This window comes from Aphelocoma coerulescens, chromosome 2, assembly GCF_041296385.1.
Source record: "Aphelocoma coerulescens isolate FSJ_1873_10779 chromosome 2, UR_Acoe_1.0, whole genome shotgun sequence".
Taxonomy (NCBI): domain Eukaryota; kingdom Metazoa; phylum Chordata; class Aves; order Passeriformes; family Corvidae; genus Aphelocoma; species Aphelocoma coerulescens.
In genome coordinates, this window is record NC_091015.1 from 119,762,065 (window position 1) to 119,783,147 (window position 21,083).

The window sequence follows — 21,083 nt, forward strand, 5'->3', positions numbered from 1 at the left end:
TTGTGAGTGAGGTGCTGTGTCATCTTTCCCAAACAGGAAGGTACAAGTCTCCTCTGATAAAAAATAAATCAGGCAATGACATAGTGAGGTACATGTAGATAACAGTACCTTGTAGAATCTGTGAAATATTGTGCCAGACTTTCTTACAGCTCTGTGGGCTTGGTTATTCCAAATAAAACATGGTAAGAGAATAAAACACTACAAGCTTTCAGCAAATCATGAGTAAGGGACCTATATTTCTCTAGTTTTACATGTCCTTAGCCCTGAGATGACCTTTTTCCTGATCTCTGCTTTAAGCAAGAGTGAAACTTCCACGTTTTCTGATTTGCACAGGAGGCAAACCTGTTTTTTCACTTGCATTGAGGAGTATCTCAGTGTACAGAATAGCTTCCTAAACTCAGGCCTTGCCCAGCTGCCACTGTGTGGGCAAGAGCTGCTGATTCACATGGCAGTAGTGGAAAGGAGGAACTGGTGTGTGTTGGCACCTCAAGGAGCACGGCCCAGGCAGAAGAATATTAGTTACATACCATGTTACACAGCGTGGAAACCTCTGCAGATAGCATCTATGTCTGTCCACATCCTACTCAAGCCAGTAGCTCAAATGGGTGTTTGAGCTGAGATCTGGAGGCTTCAGCTGCAACCCACCCATGATAAGCAGTGTTTTGTACATGGTAGATCCTGTGTCTCACTGGCAAGGACAGTGCATGTTCCACAGTGGCCACAGGCAGGTTAGTGATCATCCAGCAGGAGGGCTAGGTGCTGTGGCTACCCAGCAGCCAGGCAGTGAGGCTAGGTGACAGCCTAAACAACGTGGCAATGCCAGCAGGCTCATCCTTAATCCTGCTTTCTGTCTCAGTTTCCTTTGTCGCAGCGTTGTAGTTGATGACAGGAATCGCATTGCAGCCTACGACCTTCTAGCAGACACAAAGTTACATCTTAAGGCATCATCCATTAATTTTTTTCTGGTAAGTTGATGTTTTCTTTTCCCTTTTGTATAGTAGTTATTCCCTAATTGGGTAAACAAAGGTATTTGTCTCCCTATGTTCACATTCCGTAAGGTAATGTGTGAAATTATGTATATTAGATGCTTGAATAGACACGCTTCAAATATACCCAGAGAATGCTGAGGCAAAACTTGTCAGTTTCAAAGACAAACAGAACTTTGCCTTTATTGGTAAGGTTTTTTCCAGCTTTCTTGTGCTTTCTTTTAGTTCCCCTTTCTCTTCTGCAAGTAAACTCTAAATGAAAAATATTCTGGTAGCTTTTATACCTAGTTTTTTATTTTCTTTTTTTATCTTCCATTTTTCTAAATCCTCAAAACCCATGTAGGAGTTTCCTGTGTCTCTTACAAAATTCAGGTAATAAATGCATTTATTTCCGGTAATAAATGCATTCATTAGTCATATAGCTTTTAGATATTTTAAATAAAAAGCCTTCACTGACCTCTTTTGGCCACACCAGGAATATACTTTACTGGAGACTGAATTTTCTTATGTGTTGTTTATGGTTTCTATTTTAGAAACACAGGGTTTGTTAAAATCTAGAGTTCAAACCCAGCCAGTAAGAACTATTGGGACTAACAGCTGATACATACTTTCTTCATTTCATGAGTCAGTGTGAACTAATACCTTTTACATTGTCTGTTAGCTCTCTGCAGCAATTGCTGTGCTAGCAAGAGCCAATCTTCACAATCTTTAATTGTAGAGGCTGCACTTAGCTAAGGATGGGAAAGGGGAAAAGAAGGGCTTCTGGTATATAGATACTAATCATTAAGTCAGTGATAGCAGTTCTGGGGTTAAAGATCTGGGTGTGATCCCTTCGTGCAGACCAAAGAGGCAAATGGGAGCCACCTCCAACGCTGGAGTCTAAATAAAGGAGAAATGGGGTTGTTGAGGCTGTCTGTCAAAAGAGACTCTTACAACTTGATAGTCTTTATCTCATAATGATACAGACAAGCTGCCTAAACCCAGACTGTACTTAGGACTAACTTTTTAGCCACTCAAGAAGTGCTGTTCAAAGCTTCAAGATGTACCCTTGTTCTGCTGCAGTGGCCCGGAGCCCTGTGAGTTGTTACACGCAGGACAGGCCAAGTGTTGGCTGCCCAGGAAAAGGGATTTTTAGCACTCTGCCTTGTAGCTTATAAAGGTTTTGGTTTTTTCCCTGCTTTTAAAACACAGGCTGAACCCCCTTAGGAGCTTCTTCCAAACTAAATCACTTTGCATAATGAATTTTCCTTTAGCAATTTTTACTTACATTACTACTTGGTGCTAGCTGTCTTACTGCTTATTGGACATCATCATCTCCTCTTCAAGTAGTTCATGGATAAGTTCTGTAACTTGTGCATATGTATTTTCCTATATATTTTATTAGTGCATACTCTTGTGTCTACCCACAAGCCTTCCCTTATGTCCTTACCACCATGGGTGCAGCAGAACTACCACAGATTCATTTGATCATGTCTACTTTTAGTTAAAATAAAAGATCCCATATGACGTCTTGCTTCTTTTGAAATGAGTTCTGAATCCTGGGAGAGAAATCCTGGTATCACTGAAACTCACTCCCATGGACTTTGCACGACCAAGTGTTTGTATTTGAGAAAGTATGGGAATTCCCCCAGGGTCCAAAAGTCTGTGACACCACAGATGAGGGCTTTTCCCTCATACCTCTCTACATTCCTTGCCTTGCTTCTCAGCAAGGTCTTCTGCCTTTCACTTTACCACACATATGGTTTAGTTATTTCACTTCTGAACAGCCAATATTCCCTTGACAAGGACAGAAAAATGCTATTTAACCCTCAGGCATTGAGGTACAGGGAGGTAAAGGGATCCAAAATCTTGTGGGAGGTCCATGACAGAACATGGCTTTGGGCTCTTATCTCCCTATGCTAAAATTAGGCTTCATCCTTCCTGTTCAGGCCTGGCCCTGTTATTTATGATATTTTTTTTTAATTGTGCCTTGTGCTTATTTTTCAGCACAAGGTTTGCATTATATCAGCTGAAGAATTTTCTCCAGAATACGTGGATCCTAAAGTACAGTGCATAGCTGCTTACAGGAGTACCAGTGATGGAAGGTAACTTGCTTGGTTTTATCCTTCCTATTATCTGAGAACAACCTTGAAAGGTAGAATAAATGGTGTTTTAATTCTTTTGAGTGAAGCTTTCCTCAGTGACTCACAGGTGGTTTGTAGGCCACTTTTGCAAAGTAGTCTTTGTAAAGAAGCTGAAGTGTTAGTGTTAATCTAGACAATCTTTGCACAGGAATTTTTTAATAACAGCCTCTTCCTGGCCCGTCTGAACTACCCAGTGCTGATGTGTGAGAAAACATGCATCTTTCACACTTCATCCAGTATGACAGGTGTCCAAGCTGGAGAATCATTCCTGCTTTGGTGGCCTGAAATGCTTACTGTGCCATCTGGAGTTTTCTTCTGCATGTTACTGCTTCAGCTGTCCCAAAATGGTGTTAATTTTTCATTAGGTGTGGGAAGTGACTGCCCTTTCGGGCACAAATCCACCAGCTAAACTTGGCAGCATCAAATTACTCAACATATAAACCCCCACCTGACAAACAAGCCATTCCCTTGTCTGTCTCATCTTGGGGCCCTTAGGGTAGATGTGCCCTCATCTTTCACCTCACACAGCAATGCCAGCTGATCCTTCTTCTCCATCATACTTTATAGGACCAGTAATTAGGGGATGCATATACTGCTTGGCTGATCCAGGCTGACAGCTCTTCTCTTGCTGTGAAGATCTGAACCTGAACCTTCACTTCCCAAGTGGTCAGGTTTGGGTTCCGCAGAGCATCTGCTCTGTCCTGTTGAAACTCTTCCCCTCTCCATCTTTTGTTCTTTGGGACAGAGAGGAACTGTCACTGCAGCTCCCAAATTAGGGACCTCCACATTTCAGTGCCTGTTGCACTCCCCAGGATGTGCCTCGTGATGCCTGCTCCTAAGGCTTTGTTCCTACTGATCTAGCAGTGGGAAGGACCTCAAAGTAAAAGTAAATGTCATTTGCAGGACTTAAGAGGCAAAATGAGTTGGTGATTTGGTCTAATAGTTTTCCAGATGGTAGCTTCTAATACAGGGGTTGAATTGAAATAGAAAGCAGAAAAATCTGGATAGTAAATTGGATAAAAACATGTGACTGTGCTTGGCTTCCAAGCATGCATAGCATTGAATCACAGCTTTAATTCTCCTGCTCAGAGTGTTAGCACTGAGAACAGCTTTCTAAGACTGAAGATACTTGTCCTGTCACTGAAGTTATTTTGAAAATCCAGGCATTTATATTCTGAGTAAAACAGGGGAAAGAAGATGGGTGAAAAACATGATTCAAAATAAAACTAATGTAGAAACTTACACATTTTACTTCGGTTTTGTGTTGGGTATGTTTTAAAACTCTTGTTATATTTGCATCATTTTAGCACTCTGCCTTGTAGCTCATAAAGGTTTCGGTTTTTTCCCTGCTTTTAAAACACAGGCTGAACCCCCTTTGGAGCTTAGGTTTATGTTTTGTTTTTGCTGTTATCTGGTATCATTTTTGCTTTCCTGGAAGTGTTTAAGTTCATCAAGTTGAAAGATGCAAAGGCTTGGCTCAGTTTAACAGTACTATAAGTGGATGCTGCACATGATTTCCCATACAGGTCTGGCAAATACATCTCAGTTCTGGCCCTGAAACATAATTCCCATTCCAGTTCTGGGCCTGTCTGGAGCAAAGATTAATCATTGTCTGTTGAGTACTTACAAGAAGTGAACAAATACAACCAGAAAACCCCCAAAAATATTTTATGGTGGAGTCTTGGAAAATTCTTCTCTCAATCCCAGAATTAAATATGCCAAGGAAGAAATAGTTAAACACAGCAGTGAATGAATAAGGATGCTTTCAAGGAGTACTGTTATTTATTTTGGCTCCAATTCTACGAATATTTGAGAATATACTTAACTTCTAAGTACTTAAGTTATCCCATTGACTTCAGTGGGAAAACTTGCATGTTTAAGGGTTACACCTATGTAAATATTTGTAGAAATGAGAATTCAGTATTAGTACAGATTCTGGTGAATGTAACTAACTAGATTGCCTAAAGTATATTTAATTTTTAACACTCCTGATTCCCTTATGTTTCCTCTTCCTTAGCAAATTCTTTCCACTGAAACTTAAAGTTATGGAAATTTTGTGTGAATAAAATCAGGTAATACATTAAAAGTGCACACACTTTCCCCTTTATAAGTTAAATCCGTACCTCTTTTTCTCATTTACTTTATGATCATTTCCCAAGAATCCAAACAGGTACAGGGGTTATTATTGCATTATCAATTGCAATACAGTCTGATACATTGGCTTTTCTAATTCAGCAGCTTTTCCTGTTATGATTAGAACTTTCTCCTGGCCCCAAGGGTAATTACTATGGTTCTGTGTTTAGTGCAGCATGCATTCCCTCCATTTTTGAAACTCCACCAGCAGCTTTGGTTTTGGATGCATTCAAAGATGGGAAGATTTCCGAAGTACAGGAGAATATACTCCATGATCCACTGAGTGCCACTTTACCTGCTGATTCAGTTCATGGAGTCACCTTGACACCATTACAGGTATCTCATATTTTGAAAACTTCGTTTCGCAAGTCACAAAGATGTTCTCAGTAAAGTTAAATAGATGAAACACTGTAAGAGAATCAAAACTGGATGATGTGATACCATGAAAATGTTGCAAACTGAGCAAGCCACAGACACAATATAAAGAAAAGGAAAAAAAAACCCAAACAGCAGCTTCTTTCGGAGCTACACAGCAGTCTCACAGACTGCAGAAGAATGTTAAATGTGCTTGGCAGGCAAACAGAGCATGCAGTTGTAATGCTGTGTTCCTTGAAGAACTGTAACTTGCTGAGAGATGCTAAGCCCCCTCGCTTTCACTGCAGGTAGGGGGTACTTAGCACAGCTGATAAGCCCAAGAATGTTTCACAAAACAAATATAATCTGTGATTCCGTGATTTAATACCAGAGCTGTTCTTGTTTCTCCAGAACCAGATCACCCTGAGTGGCAGAGTGCCCCATTTGGGCAGATATGTATTTGTGGTACATTTTTATCAGCTGGCACACCCAGTGTTCCCTGTGCAAGTCCGTGTGAATGCAGGATATGTGTGGTCAGGTAGGCATCTGCATTTGATCTAACCCCTTTCCCTTCTCAGCATTTTGGGAAATGGAGCTGTGTTGGGTTGGCTCTGGATGGACACCACGTGCCCACCGAAGCCACTCTGTCACTCCCCTCCTCAACTGGACAGGGGAGAGCCAATATAACAAATGGCTTGTGGGAGGAGATAAGGACATGGAGAGATCACTCACCAGTTACCAACGTGGGCAAAACAGACCTGACTTGGGGAAATTAGCTTAATTTGTTACCAGTCAAATCAGAGCAGGGTAATGAGAACTAAAGCCAAATATTCAAACGCTTTCCTTCCACCTTTCCCTTTTTCCTGGGCTCAGCTTTACTCCCAGATTTCTTCAACTTCTCCCATGAGTGGCACATGGGGACAGAGAATATGAGCTGTACTCAGTTCATCACAGGTTGCCTCTGTTCCTTCCTCCTCAGCAGGGGACTGCTCACACTCTTCCCATGGTTTAGTATGGGATCCCTCATATGGGAGACAGTCCTCCACCAACTTCTCCAACATGAGTCATTCTCCTGGGCTGCAGTTCTTCACTAACTGCTCCAGTGTGGGTCTCTTCCTTGAGGTCATGAGGCCTGCCAGGAACCTGCTCCAGTGTGGGCTTCCCAGAGATTCACAGACCCCTTTGGGCATCCACCTGCTCTTGCGTGGGTCTCCTCCACAGGCTGCAGGTGGATCTCTGCTCCAGCACCTGGAGCACCTCATCCCTCTCCTTCTTCACTGATCTTGGTGACTACAGAGTTGTTTCTCTCACGTGTTCTCACTCCTCTCTCTCTGGCTGTAGCTGCTCTTGAGAGGGGTTTTTTTCACCTTTCTTAAATATGTTATTCCAGAGGCACTACCATGGTCAGACCTGGCCTTGGCCAGTGTTGGATCTGTCTTGGAGCCAACTGGCATTGGCTCTGTTGGACATGGGAGAAGCTGTCAGAAGCTTCATAGAACCCACCCCTCCAGTAGCCCCCTGCAACCAAAACCTTTTCACATAAACCCAATATATTTTTTCTTCTAGGTACTTTCAATGCTTCATTCTGCCCTCATACTTCTGGCTGTCGGGTTCAGGTGATTGCAGAAAACCAAATTGAGCTTGACATTTCTGAACCCAGAGTCTCTGTTACAGTGATGATACCGGAAGGAAGAACGCTGGTTCTGGTACGTGTATCACATAAATGTGCTTGAAAATGTTATGCTCTGTTTCACCCTTCATTCAGAGATAGATGCAAAGATGAAAGCCAAAAAGGATAAAATTTTTAATGTTGTGTTTCAGATTTTTAGGATCTTTTGCACTGCTTTTGGTTTTATTTTAAATTTTTAAGATACTCTGCACTGGTTTTATTGTACACTGCTTGTAGCACCACAACTTTGAGCGGCACATGCAAAGTTTATTTTCCTATGTTTTGGTTAAAATCTTACAGGTTTTGAAACAATCCAGAATGTATAATGAAGCAACATTTAAATATGTAAATGCCTTAGCTTATGCCTTTTCATTTTTCTCTGAAATGTACAACTTAGCTTTCTTATTGTTTTAAGGAAAATATCTTAGTTGTTCCAGCAGACATCTACAGTTACAAAATTCTTGACAAAAAGACGGTGGACAAGTCATTTGATTTTATCAGCCAATGTGGAGGAAACAGTTTTTATCTTGAGTAAGCATCACTTTCTGAAAAACTGAACATTGACAATAAACTGGGAATAATCTTACTTTTACTCTGTATTAAAGAGCTGTCTTAAATCCCTATAATTATGCTACAATAAAATGCTTTTCATGGCTTATGCTGGCCCATTAAATTTCCATGAGTCATTTTTCCATGACTTCCTATTGCAAATGCAATGTAAAGGTAGAGCTCTATTGCTCACAGTACAAAAGAGGAAAATCTGTGTCATCTTCCTGTCTTTGGTATTTCCATCTTTGGTATTTGGATTTTGCTTGGCATGTCTGAACTGATAAAACTAATATGCACTTGCTATGAAAACAGTCTCTTACCTGCATGTTCAAAGCCATTCACTCCTAATTTACTTAAAGTCTATCCTTGCATGTGTGCTGATGCCATCCTTATGTCAAACTGTTTGAAAGACAGAACCCTATTTTACTGAACCACTGCAAAGCACTCTCATAACAATTCCTGAGTGCCAGAACTTACATGATTTATATTTCAATTTAAATAGCCCAGAACGATCATCAGCCTTCTGTAAGGACTCTGTAAGGTCACTGGTGGCTTTCTACAACAATGGAGCCCTGCCATGTGATTGCCACAGCGCAGGTGCCACGAGCCCTACGTGCAGCCCCCTGGGAGGGCAGTGTGTGTGCAGACCCAACGTCATCGGTCGCCGGTGCAGCCGATGCCAGACTGGCTACTATGGATTCCCGTTTTGCAAGTGTAAGTACATCCTTGCACTCCTTCAGCTCCTGACCCGACCACCTAGTTAATCATCTGAATTTACTGCAGATGTAACAGCCTGACTTTTCTCTGTAGAGCCTGATCCTGTGAGAGGCTGGTCAAGCCGTTTTAACTTCACCATAGCATAGCTTTCAGTTTAAGGCAGAAGAAATCCCATTCCCCTAAAGCACACCTAGTTCATGGTGTGCCTTTGCATGTGTTGTCTGATCAGGTATAGTAGGCTTTCAGCTAAACTGGTTAAAATCTGTATTGCCACTACTTCAGTGAAATGGATTTTTTCTGCATGACTGCTGAATCATTTCCAAGCTGTTAATGTTTAATCCCATTTTACACCTTCAAGCTTTTCCATAGATAATCAGAGACACAGCATTCCTAATTCGTAATATTCTGATGTTAATAGTACCAACAGATCTGTAGATTTCACCAACAATCTTCAGCTGCCTTCCTAGATACTATAGTTGGTGTTTATAAACACTGCTTTACAAAAGTGATGCCCTTGATGCCAAAACTACTTTTTTAATCCTTGTCAGTTATAGCAAGGGATAAACAATGTCTGTGGTGAAGTTAAGCAACCAATCCATGGAAAAGAGCCAAGCACTAAACCTGCTCTTTGAAACTATTGTTGCAGTCAGATAGTTGGTTTCTATGACCCTGAACTTTAAACTAGTGAGAGAAAATCATGTCTTCTATACATAAAGGTTGTGTGTATTTGTTGCATATTCAATGAGTTGATTGTTGTAAGATGAGATGGGATTGATTTGTAGAACAATTTCTTTGATCTAGTATGCAACTGTGGGCAGCGTCTTTGTGATGACATGACTGGTAAATGCATTTGCCCTCCACAAACTGTGAAGCCAAAATGTGAAGTGTGTGAGAAATATTACTTCGGCTATCATCCCCTTGCTGGCTGCAAGAGCTGTAACTGCTCAGAAAAAGGAGTTGTTGATGTGGCAAGCCCAGAATGTGATAAAACCAGTGGGCAATGCAAGTAAGTTTGGGTTATGTGCGTTATAAACAATGCGCGAAGGGTTTGCTTCAAAGCTCTTTTCAGGTGTTCGGAGAGAGTATGGGAAATTTAGGGCATTCAGTCTTCAGGGTGAGCAAAGTGGATTTTATCCATTGTGAACAGTTGTAAACTAACCCAAGCTTTGTGGACGACTGAGTTCCCTGTAATTATCCATATGCTCGCAATTCCCCATTTTTCTGTTAGCAGGTGCTTGCATTGAGTAATGCACAGGCACATTTTCCAGCTGTAAATTTTCTTCCAGCTCTGCTTACCTGTATTCAACATCCATATTTTACACCTTGGTCTACAGAGAGAGTAGTTCTGCACTGCAAGCACTGAACAGCTGTAGAAGTCTAATTCTATTGTGACCATTTTTATCCTTCAAAGTCAAATCCATTCCTAGTCAGTTCTATGGCCATTTAAAATGTCACACTATGCAAAATGTGACAACAATACTAACTTGCTGCTTTTTCTCTGTGGAAATCATAAAGTTGTGTCATAGCCATGCAATCCCTTCAAATATCCACCTGCCTGTTGTTTTATTTTCCCTTCCTTGCTCCATTCCTACCTCCCTTATCGACTCTCCTCTGTGTTTGTTGATAAAGATGCAAACCGGGAATAAAAGGACGTCGGTGTGATCAGTGTGCGCCTGGAAGTTACGGCTTCCCTAACTGTGTGCCATGTAGCTGTAACAGAGATGGAACAGAACCAGGTGTTTGCGATCCCCAGACAGGAATTTGTCTGTGCAAGGTCAGATAAATCAAATTACTTCTGCATTCACAAGCATTGTTTGCATGTCAGTGACTATTTCATATATAATGGGGTGAATAAAGTGAGTTTATAATTTAAGTTTTCAGTAAAAATTAATGCAGCTGTACAAAGCCATCACACTTTGCAGTATGTGCACGGATTATCATGGTAGCATTACATACCATTTTTAATGGCTTCAATATCTGTCAGTTGTACAGGTGGTCTTAGGTTTTTCAGGATGTTAGAGAGCTGCAGAGTACATGTCCACTGATTCACTGAAGCAGTCTGTATCCTGCACATATCCTCTTTATCCATCTGTATCTTGCCTTTTGGATGTTAACCAAGTCCCATGCTTTTTTTAGCCATATTATGTTGGTTGACATTTTACCACATCATTATAGCTAGGAAATCTTCTTTTGTTCTGATCTGCATAATTAAATGTGATAAATTTGAACTTTCACAAGTGACCTTTTATATTGTGGGTTTGCAAAAGCCAGCAGGAGGGTTTTGGCGAGGAAGTTACAAGCTGTCTCTGACTAATATTTATTACTCAGTGGCTCACATTATAAACTGGAAAGACAGCTCATAAGATAGCCTCCAAGACAGTTTTATTTGCATTTGGAATACAGTCTATCCAGACAATCACACATGTTCATTCATTTGTTTCTATACATTTAAATAAACATTCTTTCATAAGGTTTGTTTCATGTGCAGGAAGTTTTGGGGACCTCAGCAAAGCAAAAAGAAAAGCACTGAATTTTCTTTGAACTCTGCCTTAACAGGAAAATGTTGAAGGTGCAGCATGTGACACTTGCCGACCAGGATCTTTTTATCTGGACATTTCCAACCCCAGGGGATGCACACCTTGCTTTTGTTTTGGGGCAACCAGCAACTGTCGCAGCACGGATCGTCGTAGAACCAAGGTGTACCAAAGATTTTTTTCTTCTCTGTCATGAACTTACACTTGTTCCATTAAGGAAATTCCAGATTTCTTCCAAAGTTGAAAATATATATTATTAGTTTCTAAGGATGAGAAATATTCTCCAAGCAATTCTCTAGGTGAAGATTTAGTGCAGCCTTCTTAAGATTAGGTGTAGTCTGAAAGTGCTATTCAGCAGAAATGGCCCTTTTCACCTGTTTGTTAACAAGTCACTAGTTGGACTAAAGTTGAGTGGGCCTTTATCTTGCTTGCTTTATCTTCAAACTCTGTGTCAGTGATCTCCTTCAAGATACTTTGATAAGCACATATCATTTTACATGTCTACGTTACAGATGCATTCTTAAGAATTGTGACAGATTCTACAGAGATTGTAAAAATTGTCTTTCTTCCCTCCCTATAAGAGACATGACATAAAGTGTGAGGAACAAAGATTTCCAGTAGCATAAATGAACAGTAAAATGGCTGAAGACTGAAAAAAATGTGAGAGAAAGGAAAGGAAAAGAGAAGAGAGCTAGAATGGTGGATGAGGAGTTTAGTTAAGGTTTAGACATGGACTAGATGCAATCCAGATTGTGCCCTTTACTGTTTACTAGCAAAAGGTGAAAATGTGGCCTAAGTGCAATCAGTAGAAAATTTCCTCTAGTCATTATTTGTTCTCACCAAAAACTGTTTATGAGAACATGTCTATCTTTTTGTTTTATTGCTCTGGCCAGTCAAGGGCAACACACCAGAATCCAGAACTGTTCTGATGCATACACGTTATGCTCTCTTTCCTCCAGCATAATGATTAAATTAAAAGAGGCATGGTCTTTCATGAAACAGCAGCCATAAACATAAAATGTGCATTAAAGAGCCAGAATATTAGGCTACATTGCCTGCCACTCCAAAATGTCATGCCATGTCCCCTCCCTAACAGTTAACCTGATCCAAACTCTTTTAGGTTAATGCCCTGGGTTTGATTTTGGAATGGAGTTAAAAAAGCATCTCCAGATTTTATCCTTGGGTTTGTGTGCACAATTCCTAGTCATCCCCAAAAGGCTATGTCTTCATGTGGGTGAAGATAGAATTTAGTTTCCAGGTGACAAACCAAATGCCTGCATCCCAAGTAGCTCTGGCACATCTTTACATTTACACTCTCTTTGAGGTCCATGCAACGTTCATTGTGTGAAGATTTACGCTGGCTGTGAAGGGATTGGATGTCATGGTCAGGGAATTACAGAGGCTAAACAATTTCTTCTCATTGCTTGGTGCTGGTAAAGCTTAATAAAGGATGAAACAAAGCTTTATTTCCTTTATATATTTTTCATTAGTTTGTGGACATGAGGAACTGGCACTTGGAGGCAGTAGATGAAAATATTGAGATTCCAGTCACTTTCAATCCAGTCAGTAATAGTGTGGTGGCTGATGTTCAAGAATTGCCTGCTTCTGTGCAGAATTTGTACTGGAAAGCACCACCATCCTACCTAGGAGAGAAGGTAAATGCTACCTAACTCATCTGTTTTAGTAACATGTAATCATTTTTTTGCCAACATCGATAAAGAGTCTCACTGTTTTTCTTAGATAAGTTTCTCTCTCTTCCTTTGCCTTTCTTACCTGTTGTGCCAGGAACCACAACATTTTGCTTCCGAGTACAGTGTTGCAATTAACCAATAACACAGAATTAATCATATTGCTTGGTGCCAGACAGGTCTTTATGTGAACAGCATGATCAAGAGCTCAATGGCTCAAATGGCTCAAGGAGCTGGTACCTTTAGCTGCTTTTTTGAAGCCCAGAACATGTAGAACTTGCCAATGTGGCTGCTCTGAAACCCAGAACACAGAGGACTTGTCAATCCTTTGGATTCTCTAGAGTATGCCCTGGGCAGATTTCCAAAGGAGTAAAAGGTTATTATGTGCTCAGTGGCACACAAAAAACCCACAACCTTTTGCTTTTGATATATTGCTTGGGAAGAGCATCACCTGGTTTTCTCCCCCTTGTGTTCTTTGGGCTGCTTGCTGCTCTCTCGACTCATGCATAGGAGCAGTCTCCTGCTCATGGTTAATACCATCAGCATCTCAGCCTGAGAATCACACTGACCAGGGGACTTGGACAATGGTGACTTCCAGGCCCAGAGCCCCCCTCTTTGGAACTCTGACAGTGCCAGTACTTACCAGCCAGTTGCAGGACACACAGGCTTTTCAGATGCAATCCTGCTGAGACACAAGAGAAAACAAATGGTGTAGACACCAAGGCATGAAAGATGGTACAATTTTTTAAGTTTCTCCTAGTCCTCATTTTAAAGACTAGAGCAGTATTTTTCCTCCTGCTCTCATATGTATCTCAGGTGAACAGCACATTTAGTTGGGGTGCTTTTTGTCTATGTTATAAAGGTTCTTGTTTCAGAGACTACAAATTATTTTTGGAAGAAATTTCATGTTAAAGCATACGTTATCATGTGCAGTGTTAAAACAAAGGTACTTTTGTTGTTCCATAACAAGATATAAAGCAGGCAATAACCCTTTTTAAACACAGCTATTAAGATCAGTGCTATGAGTTTTATGTTGCATGTCACAGTATCTACCTAGTCCTGCCATGACTTGCTTTCATTTACAGTGACAACACTGCAAATAAAATAGTTCTAATTTGGGTCCTGCTTTTGCTGTACGCTGTGTGTGAGTGTATATTTTGGCACAGGCAATACTGCAGTAATGAATGTCCCACCAAAATGCTATCTAGCTGTGAGTTTACAAGTTCATAAATTTACCGATTATTCACGTTATTGTGTTTTTAAAATGTCAGGGTTTGGTCTGCTTCCAGTGATAGCATCTCTTTTGGAAAATATGAACAAGATCACTTCAGCTATTTTTCATTATGATGAGGGTATAAATACTGTCCTCCATGATCTGAAACCTTTTAACTGGTTCCACTGGAACATTTATATTTAGCAGAGTGTATTTTCTTTCCTCTCTCTGTCTTTTGTTTACAAAGTTGAAAGGGAACCAGATGTAAGATGTATAGCACTACAGAAACTAAGAGTAATTGAGAAATTCAAATCACGTTGTCCCCATTTTTTTTTATATTTTAACATTCTATTTAATAGACCACTCGACGTTAGAAAATAAATACTCTACATACAGAATACAGAGGTTAGTTTGTAACACCAATCTTGTCCTACAAAAAAAAAAAACGTTGAAAAAGAAGTAATTTAACAGTCTCTCAAATGGTGCAGTTCTGAAACATGTTAACAGGAAATCAACTCTAATTTGAATTTTCTTATGTTTTTGTAAAAGAATTTATTTATACAGGGTGGTTTGGTTGTGCTGGCAAACTATAACCAATGTTCCAAATGATGCTTTTGGAAATGCAGTTGGCTAAGGAGAATAGCACTAATTATGGACCTGTGATCCAAAGAACAAATTTAGTATTGAGATGTCAGCATTTTGTTTGTAATTAATCAGAGATATGGAAAGGGGAGATTGAAGGTGGTGCTTACCTGTAGAACAGCAGAACCTGACAAAGCAGTTCTTCCATGGCAAAACCAAGGGTAAGATGTAAGGGCAAATGCCAAGAGGTGCAAACCAAAATAGGATATCCATGGCAAAATGCCTGATTTCACTTAGTACCCACAAACCTTCCCTCAAGTCTCTTCTTGGAACAAAATTTGGGCTGTGCCTGGAGCTTCCTTTGCTCCCAGTGTTTTGTACTGAGTCACTCACACGGCACCCAGGGAAGTGCTATGTTTGTTGGGTGATTCAAACACACTTGCCTGTGTTTGTTCTGGGCAGCAGCCCTCTGGTTGGTTGGGTTTGAGGCTGCCTGTGGTCACCTCTAGTTGAGCCAAAAGAAGTGTGGTTTCAGCTCAGCCTGCAGCCACAGTCTACTTACAGCAGAGCTGATACCAGTAGAAATCCTGTCCTGAAAGTGGAGCAAACATTTCCTGATTGTGTTCATGTTTTTAGTAAGTTTAGAAAATGCTGGCCTATGAAACCCACCTTTAAACATGCTTTGTCTGACTTCTTTTTATCCATGGCTGTTCATTAGGTTTACCACCACTTTCACTGTCAGTCTTATGTCTGCTCTTGATGCAAATCTGTTCTGTACAGTCAGGGGAAGAACAATGTTCATGTGGACATGTGATTTCTCCGTGACACAGGTGGTGTGAACCCAAGTATGAAAAAACCCCATGATGCAGGTGACCTTTCAGAGAACAGTATCTGCTCAAAAAGTTATATCAGATACACACAGTAAACAAAATAGAAAGTAATCTCTTACAAACAACAGTATTTTCATATTTTTTCTAAAGAACAAAGAGCAAGTGTGAGTGCTGGAAGATGAGATAAATTGGAATACAAATTCATATTATTATCAAGCAATAGTTCAGTAAAGTATCTCTGGTCTTGTGCATTTTGTTACAGCTTTCTTCATATGGTGGCTTCCTAAGTTACCAAGTGAAATCTTTTGGCTTACCTAGTGAGGGCATGGTTCTTCTGGATAAGAAACCTGATATACGACTAACAGTAAGCTTTGAAATACTATTTTTTCTTATAAGCAACACGAATACCATGATTTTTTCTGTTACTTAACAACTATGGCTAATTTTGCTCTTATAGTGTACTTAACCATTAAAACAACTTGCTGTGTTTTTATAAAAGTGCTTTTGCTGCATTTTCCTCAAAGCCAGCAACACATCTGTCTCTGTTGCCAAAGTAACATATTGTTAAGCATAACTGATTTGGGCAAGTAAAAAGATAAAACAGGATTTTCTCTGTAGAATATGCCCATGGAAAAAAAACCTAATTAATATATTGCACACTTGTCAACAAGTATGGCCCCATCTCTGCAAAAGATGCCCTGGATTTCATGTGTAATTAATCTCATTTTCTGTGAGAATTTTCTTCGGCATAAAACTAAGCATAATTGTAAGGCTTCAAGGGACTGAAATAAAAAAGCAATTTAGGTTAACAGTTTTTTAATTTAACCACTTTAGGGCCAAAATTGAAATCCTTAACTGTTTGTTGAAATTCTCAAGAGGGAGTTTTGTTTCCTCAGACCATCAGAAGTACTAATTCAATATTCTAGGATTCTTACTGGGAAACATACCTCATAAACTACTAGTAATACCCATAGTTGCTGGTGCACCAGGATGCAAAGGAGAGTGTTTCAAAATGCAAAACCACTTTTATTCTAAAGTAATAACTAATTCCTGTGAAAATTGATCATCATAAGTTTGATTCTCTTGGTGCTTTACTTGAAAACAATGTTGTTAATAGGCAAAAGCAGTGAAAACTTTGCTGGCACTAGACCACTTTCCTGAGAAAAAGAGGTACAGTTTTCCTAGTATTACTTAGTTTTAATCCCCCAAAGAACAGGATTGGTGTGCTTTACCAAATTTTATTGCATCTGAACACTTTTCCGTAACAAGCAGTGAAACATCAATGTTATATCCTCTTTCTCACATAGGGCCATCAAATGGAAGTTGTTTATATGGATCCCAACAACCCACTGCCTGATCGCCAATATTACGGCCGAGTGCAGCTGGTTGAGGTAAGAACTGAAAAGGGAATGGCCTTCTCTTTTCTTCCCAGAGTCACATAAAAATACACACATGCAGAATATGTGCTGAAATATCAAATGCTTGGTAACAGTGATGAGCATAAACTTAAACACTGTAGGCCTTAAATACAAAGAACATTTTTGATCTCTCTGTACTGCCACATTGAACCTGGGTTCTGGTTCATGACACCTAATTTTAGCACCTCTGAGTTAGGCATCTTGTCCAGTGTAGCCCTGAGCACTCCCTCCAGGGCCTGTGAAGTAATACTGAATCAGTCCTCAATAGAAGGTGATTCATTGCAGCTGCAGACTGTACTTAATAGGGATGGAACGAATTGTTACCTGTTTTCCTTGGTGTCTAGGTACCTAGCTTAGAATGGGGTGTCCAACATTCAGATAGGTGAATTTAGCAGGGATTGTTCCTACAGTAAATCTGTGCTCAGAAGGTCAATCTGGGTTATTTATTTCATATGCAGGCAAAAAAGATATTTCTTCAAGCCAAATTCCATTTTCAACAATGCTGTGTTTATTAGCAGCAAGAAAGCATGTGAAGGCAGCCCTGAAAGACTGGGTTTCTAGGACTTCACTTTCTCTTAAAAATAAAAGCATTTTCCTTCACCCTTTTATGGCTCAGTGGGTGATATCTAAAAGAAATTTGGATGACTGAAGAAGAACCTACAGGCTTCTTCACTTTTCAATACCTCAAAGCCATACTTACCCTGCACAGTAAAAGCTACATCCCTTTCTTTATGCTCCTTATTCTTTTTTCCACCCATCCTTTGTCTGTTCTCCTGGAGTGCCTTTCACCCCACACCAACTGGCACTAGACGAGTCTGTTCCATGGGTGCTTTCTCCCTTCTTCTGTCCTCTGGTCTCCTTTGAAGCTACTCTTTTTAAGAAGCTGCAGCACTGTGCTCGTTTTGTACCGTCAACGTGCAGGGCAACTTCAGGCACGCCGGCAGCAGTACCCCGGTATCCCGAGAAGAGCTGCTGATGATCCTGTCCGTGCTGGATGGTTTGCACGTCCGGGCCCTTTACTTCACGGAGACTCAGCGCCTGACGCTTGGGGAGGTCGGGCTGGAGGAAGCCAGCAGCGAGGGCAGCGGCAGCGTGGCGCAGAGTGTGGAGATGTGCTCCTGCCCTCCGCAGTACGCCGGGGACTCATGCCAGGTGGGAAACGTTCGCCTCCAGACTGTGCCATCATCTTTTGCCTACAGCTATACATACTGAGTTAGTTAGAGGAACAGGATGGTTATTAAAGTAATTAAATGTGCTCCTTGTAAGCCTGTGCACTTTCAATGGCTCAAGTGCTTTCACCATCTAAAGAAGCACTGTAGGGTTATTCTACTCAGGATTGCTTTTATGGAGCTGCGAATGTCATTTTGCATGTGTAAGGCACTGTAATGAGGAGTTGTTCTGTGATGCCCTCTGAGAGGCTGAATAATCTCTTAGTTTAATGGGTAGAAGGTCAGAATTGACTTACTCAAAGTCTGTGAGACCACACACAGTAGAGAAGATTCCTGGTGTTTCTTATTTTAGCAGGGTCCAAGGGAAGTAGCCTGAATCCAGATAATTCAGGACACTATTTGTATAGAAAAACATGTGAAATCTGAAATTAACATGCAAAAAATATTTGGAGATATGTTTACGAAAAGTAGTGTAGGCTGTACAAAATAATACTATTAGATGAAAATTGGCAATACAGCAGTATATCCTGTCCCTGATGCAGTTCCTGTAGCTGTAATTCTTTTGGTTGTCACTTTGCTTAGCTTAGAGCTTGGCTGTTGCCATATGTAAGCACCCAATGCAGCAGAATAAAGCACCAGAGAGATAAGCAGTGTACAAAGTGCACAAAATATGAGGAATTACTCTCAGAGAATGGTTGAGCATTACCATAAAGTAGCAATTGCTGTACTAATCTTGCAAAAGCTTTTTGAATTGAGAATGAATGAAAAATATCTAGGCTGGAGCAGCTGCAGAGGGACTGAGCAACAAAAATATGTATGGCTGGCTTACATCTCATGTGTGCTTCCACTGCTCAGGACAGCTAATTCATCATCTGCAGAATAACCATTCTGGAAATATTTTTGATTTTTTCACACTTTTGTTGCTCTGTGCCACACACAAATTGATGAGCATTGACTGAAAATTCTACTGCCATCCCATTGCTTTCAACATACTGCCTTGGTTAAACTAAGTTTAACAGGTTTTTTTATGAAACCTGGTGAAAGTAAAAAGCCAAAGGAAGTGATCAAGACATTCACGGGGTAGTTCGTAAGCCCCGTATGTTTATGCAGCATTACTCAGGCAGTGATTTACTGCTGTAATCACCGAGCTCTGTCTGGCTGCCGTAGGTGGGGAGGAGGTGATGCCTGCCACACCCCAACTTAGGTATATATTGAGCTACAGGAACTGTGGGGTTACTTGTTAACCTCAGGAGCAGTACTGTGTGCTGAGCAACTTGACTCACACATAAAGTTTAAAGGTGGGGCCCATCACGGCACAGAACCTCATTAATCTGAGTCAGAAGCTGGAGAAGAAGGGGGCGTAATAAGAGAAGGAACGGTGAGCACCGAAGGGAGAGCAGCGAATGTTCACAGGGGAGCCCAAGTGAAATGATGGCCCAAGCACAGAGACCAAGAAATGTAGCATGGCTGGTTGTCACTTTAGTGTCCCTGGGGTGTTGTTTAGCACAAGATATGCAGCAGAGGCTCTCCTATCCCCACCTTCAGGAGAGGAGTCAGTGGCAACAAGTTCAAATGGATTTTTATCCAAGACAGGTAATTTGCTCATTTTTTCTTCCTCGCTTGCTTCCTTCTTTCACTTTGTTTTTAAATGAACTAATTTGGTAACAACTCATACATTACTTTATATAGAAGTAATGAGAATATTAATCTAATGTCTCAAAGTACTTTACTAACAAAAGTGTGTACAAGAGATTTCTTTTAAATTGCTCTTTACTTGAAAATAATGATCCTAAAAAGCACTTGAAAATGCCTAGAGCTTTATCTTCATGTGGAATAAATTTATCATTTGTGTGGAATCACAAATGCTGCTTCAAAAACAAAGTGCCCACATACTCCAAATGTATCATTTTAAAGACAGCATAAATAGAAAAACAGAAGGCTGTACAGATTTTTTTTCCAAATGCAATTAGATGTATTTTTAAAATTTGGGATTTATTTTTCTCTCCAAAAGGAGACTTTAAGTAAATAAAATTTATATGCATTAGAGCATATATTTTACTTAGTCATGCTGTTTAATGTATTTCAAGCCCTGGTTTCTTCTGAAGCTGTGTATATTGGCTCCCTGTTATTCAGGGGAAATAGTCACCCTTTAAAAAATGTATCTGAAAAACTTCAGCTAAATTTAGTCCTTGCTCACAGTGAAGTCAGTATGCAAAGCTGTTGATGGTATTAGTATTCTGCATACTTTTTTTTTTTTCCTATTATCCTACCTGTAGAGAAAAGGCAAAGGTGCCAGTAGCGATTGTTGTTTCAACAGCAGTAACTCAGTATTCCATTTGGGATCTGCCTTGTGAAAGATGAATATTTTTTTCCCTCTTATAGTTCTGTCATTGAAAAACTCTGGTTCATCCTGCCTCTGCATAAATACTTATACCTCTGGAATGTGATTTGTGACACCATCCCACAGACCCTTTGTTCTTCAGATTGGTCCCATCAGTCTTGGTGGTGTACTTACTATGAGAAAAGATTTATGGCTTTAGAGTTCAACTGTCTCTTGTTTTCTGCGTGTTGTTGGGGCCAGCCCCTGCCTGTGAGGCAGAGGCAAGGCATAGGTGCAGCTCACAAGAACATTGCCGGAGGCAGGAACCTGGGAGGTGCTGCCTTCGTGGGGAGCACAGCTTTCTTCCTGCTTCTGTACAGCCTCTGATCTTCCTTGCACCACACCAGCTTAGTTCCTAGGGGAAAAGTGCTGCAGAATAGAAAGGATAGACTTATATCCAGTCATTTTTAGTGTGGTTGGTGCACCAGCAGTATGCCAGAAGGTAGGTGTGAATTTTTGATCTGTATGCAGGAGGGCTTCATGCCTAGGAGGAATTCCTTGTGCTTTCCCTGCCCATGCCAAGCAAGAACCTGGTTTTAACGTATTATTTATTACCTCCCTGCTGTAAGCAAACAAACTTGATGTATCTTGCTTCATTCATAATGTCCCTCTGGTTCAGCTCCCTGTTTAAATCCAACTGTGATCTGACAGGCTGTGCTCCTGCTTCTGTACCCTCAATAGTTGGAACATTCTTCTCATGCTTCCTCGGGCTCCAGGGCAAGCCTGTACTTAGAAATG

General features: G+C 40.6%; 1 protein-coding gene across 1 annotated transcript in view; it reads left to right on the plus strand.

The window, feature by feature from the left end:
- The window catches only part of LAMA3 (laminin subunit alpha 3), a 110,244-nt gene that overhangs the window by 52,695 nt on the left and 36,466 nt on the right, over positions 1 to 21,083 (plus strand). The window contains exons 25-38 of the mRNA XM_069004624.1: positions 857 to 965; positions 2,973 to 3,070; positions 5,413 to 5,578; positions 6,008 to 6,134; positions 7,163 to 7,302; positions 7,681 to 7,796; positions 8,317 to 8,528; positions 9,333 to 9,537; positions 10,161 to 10,305; positions 11,088 to 11,228; positions 12,556 to 12,720; positions 15,641 to 15,742; positions 16,686 to 16,769; positions 17,718 to 17,948. Coding sequence (XP_068860725.1) covers positions 857 to 965; positions 2,973 to 3,070; positions 5,413 to 5,578; positions 6,008 to 6,134; positions 7,163 to 7,302; positions 7,681 to 7,796; positions 8,317 to 8,528; positions 9,333 to 9,537; positions 10,161 to 10,305; positions 11,088 to 11,228; positions 12,556 to 12,720; positions 15,641 to 15,742; positions 16,686 to 16,769; positions 17,718 to 17,948 — 2,041 coding nt within the window. The remainder of the gene's footprint in view (positions 1 to 856; positions 966 to 2,972; positions 3,071 to 5,412; positions 5,579 to 6,007; positions 6,135 to 7,162; positions 7,303 to 7,680; positions 7,797 to 8,316; positions 8,529 to 9,332; positions 9,538 to 10,160; positions 10,306 to 11,087; positions 11,229 to 12,555; positions 12,721 to 15,640; positions 15,743 to 16,685; positions 16,770 to 17,717; positions 17,949 to 21,083) is intronic.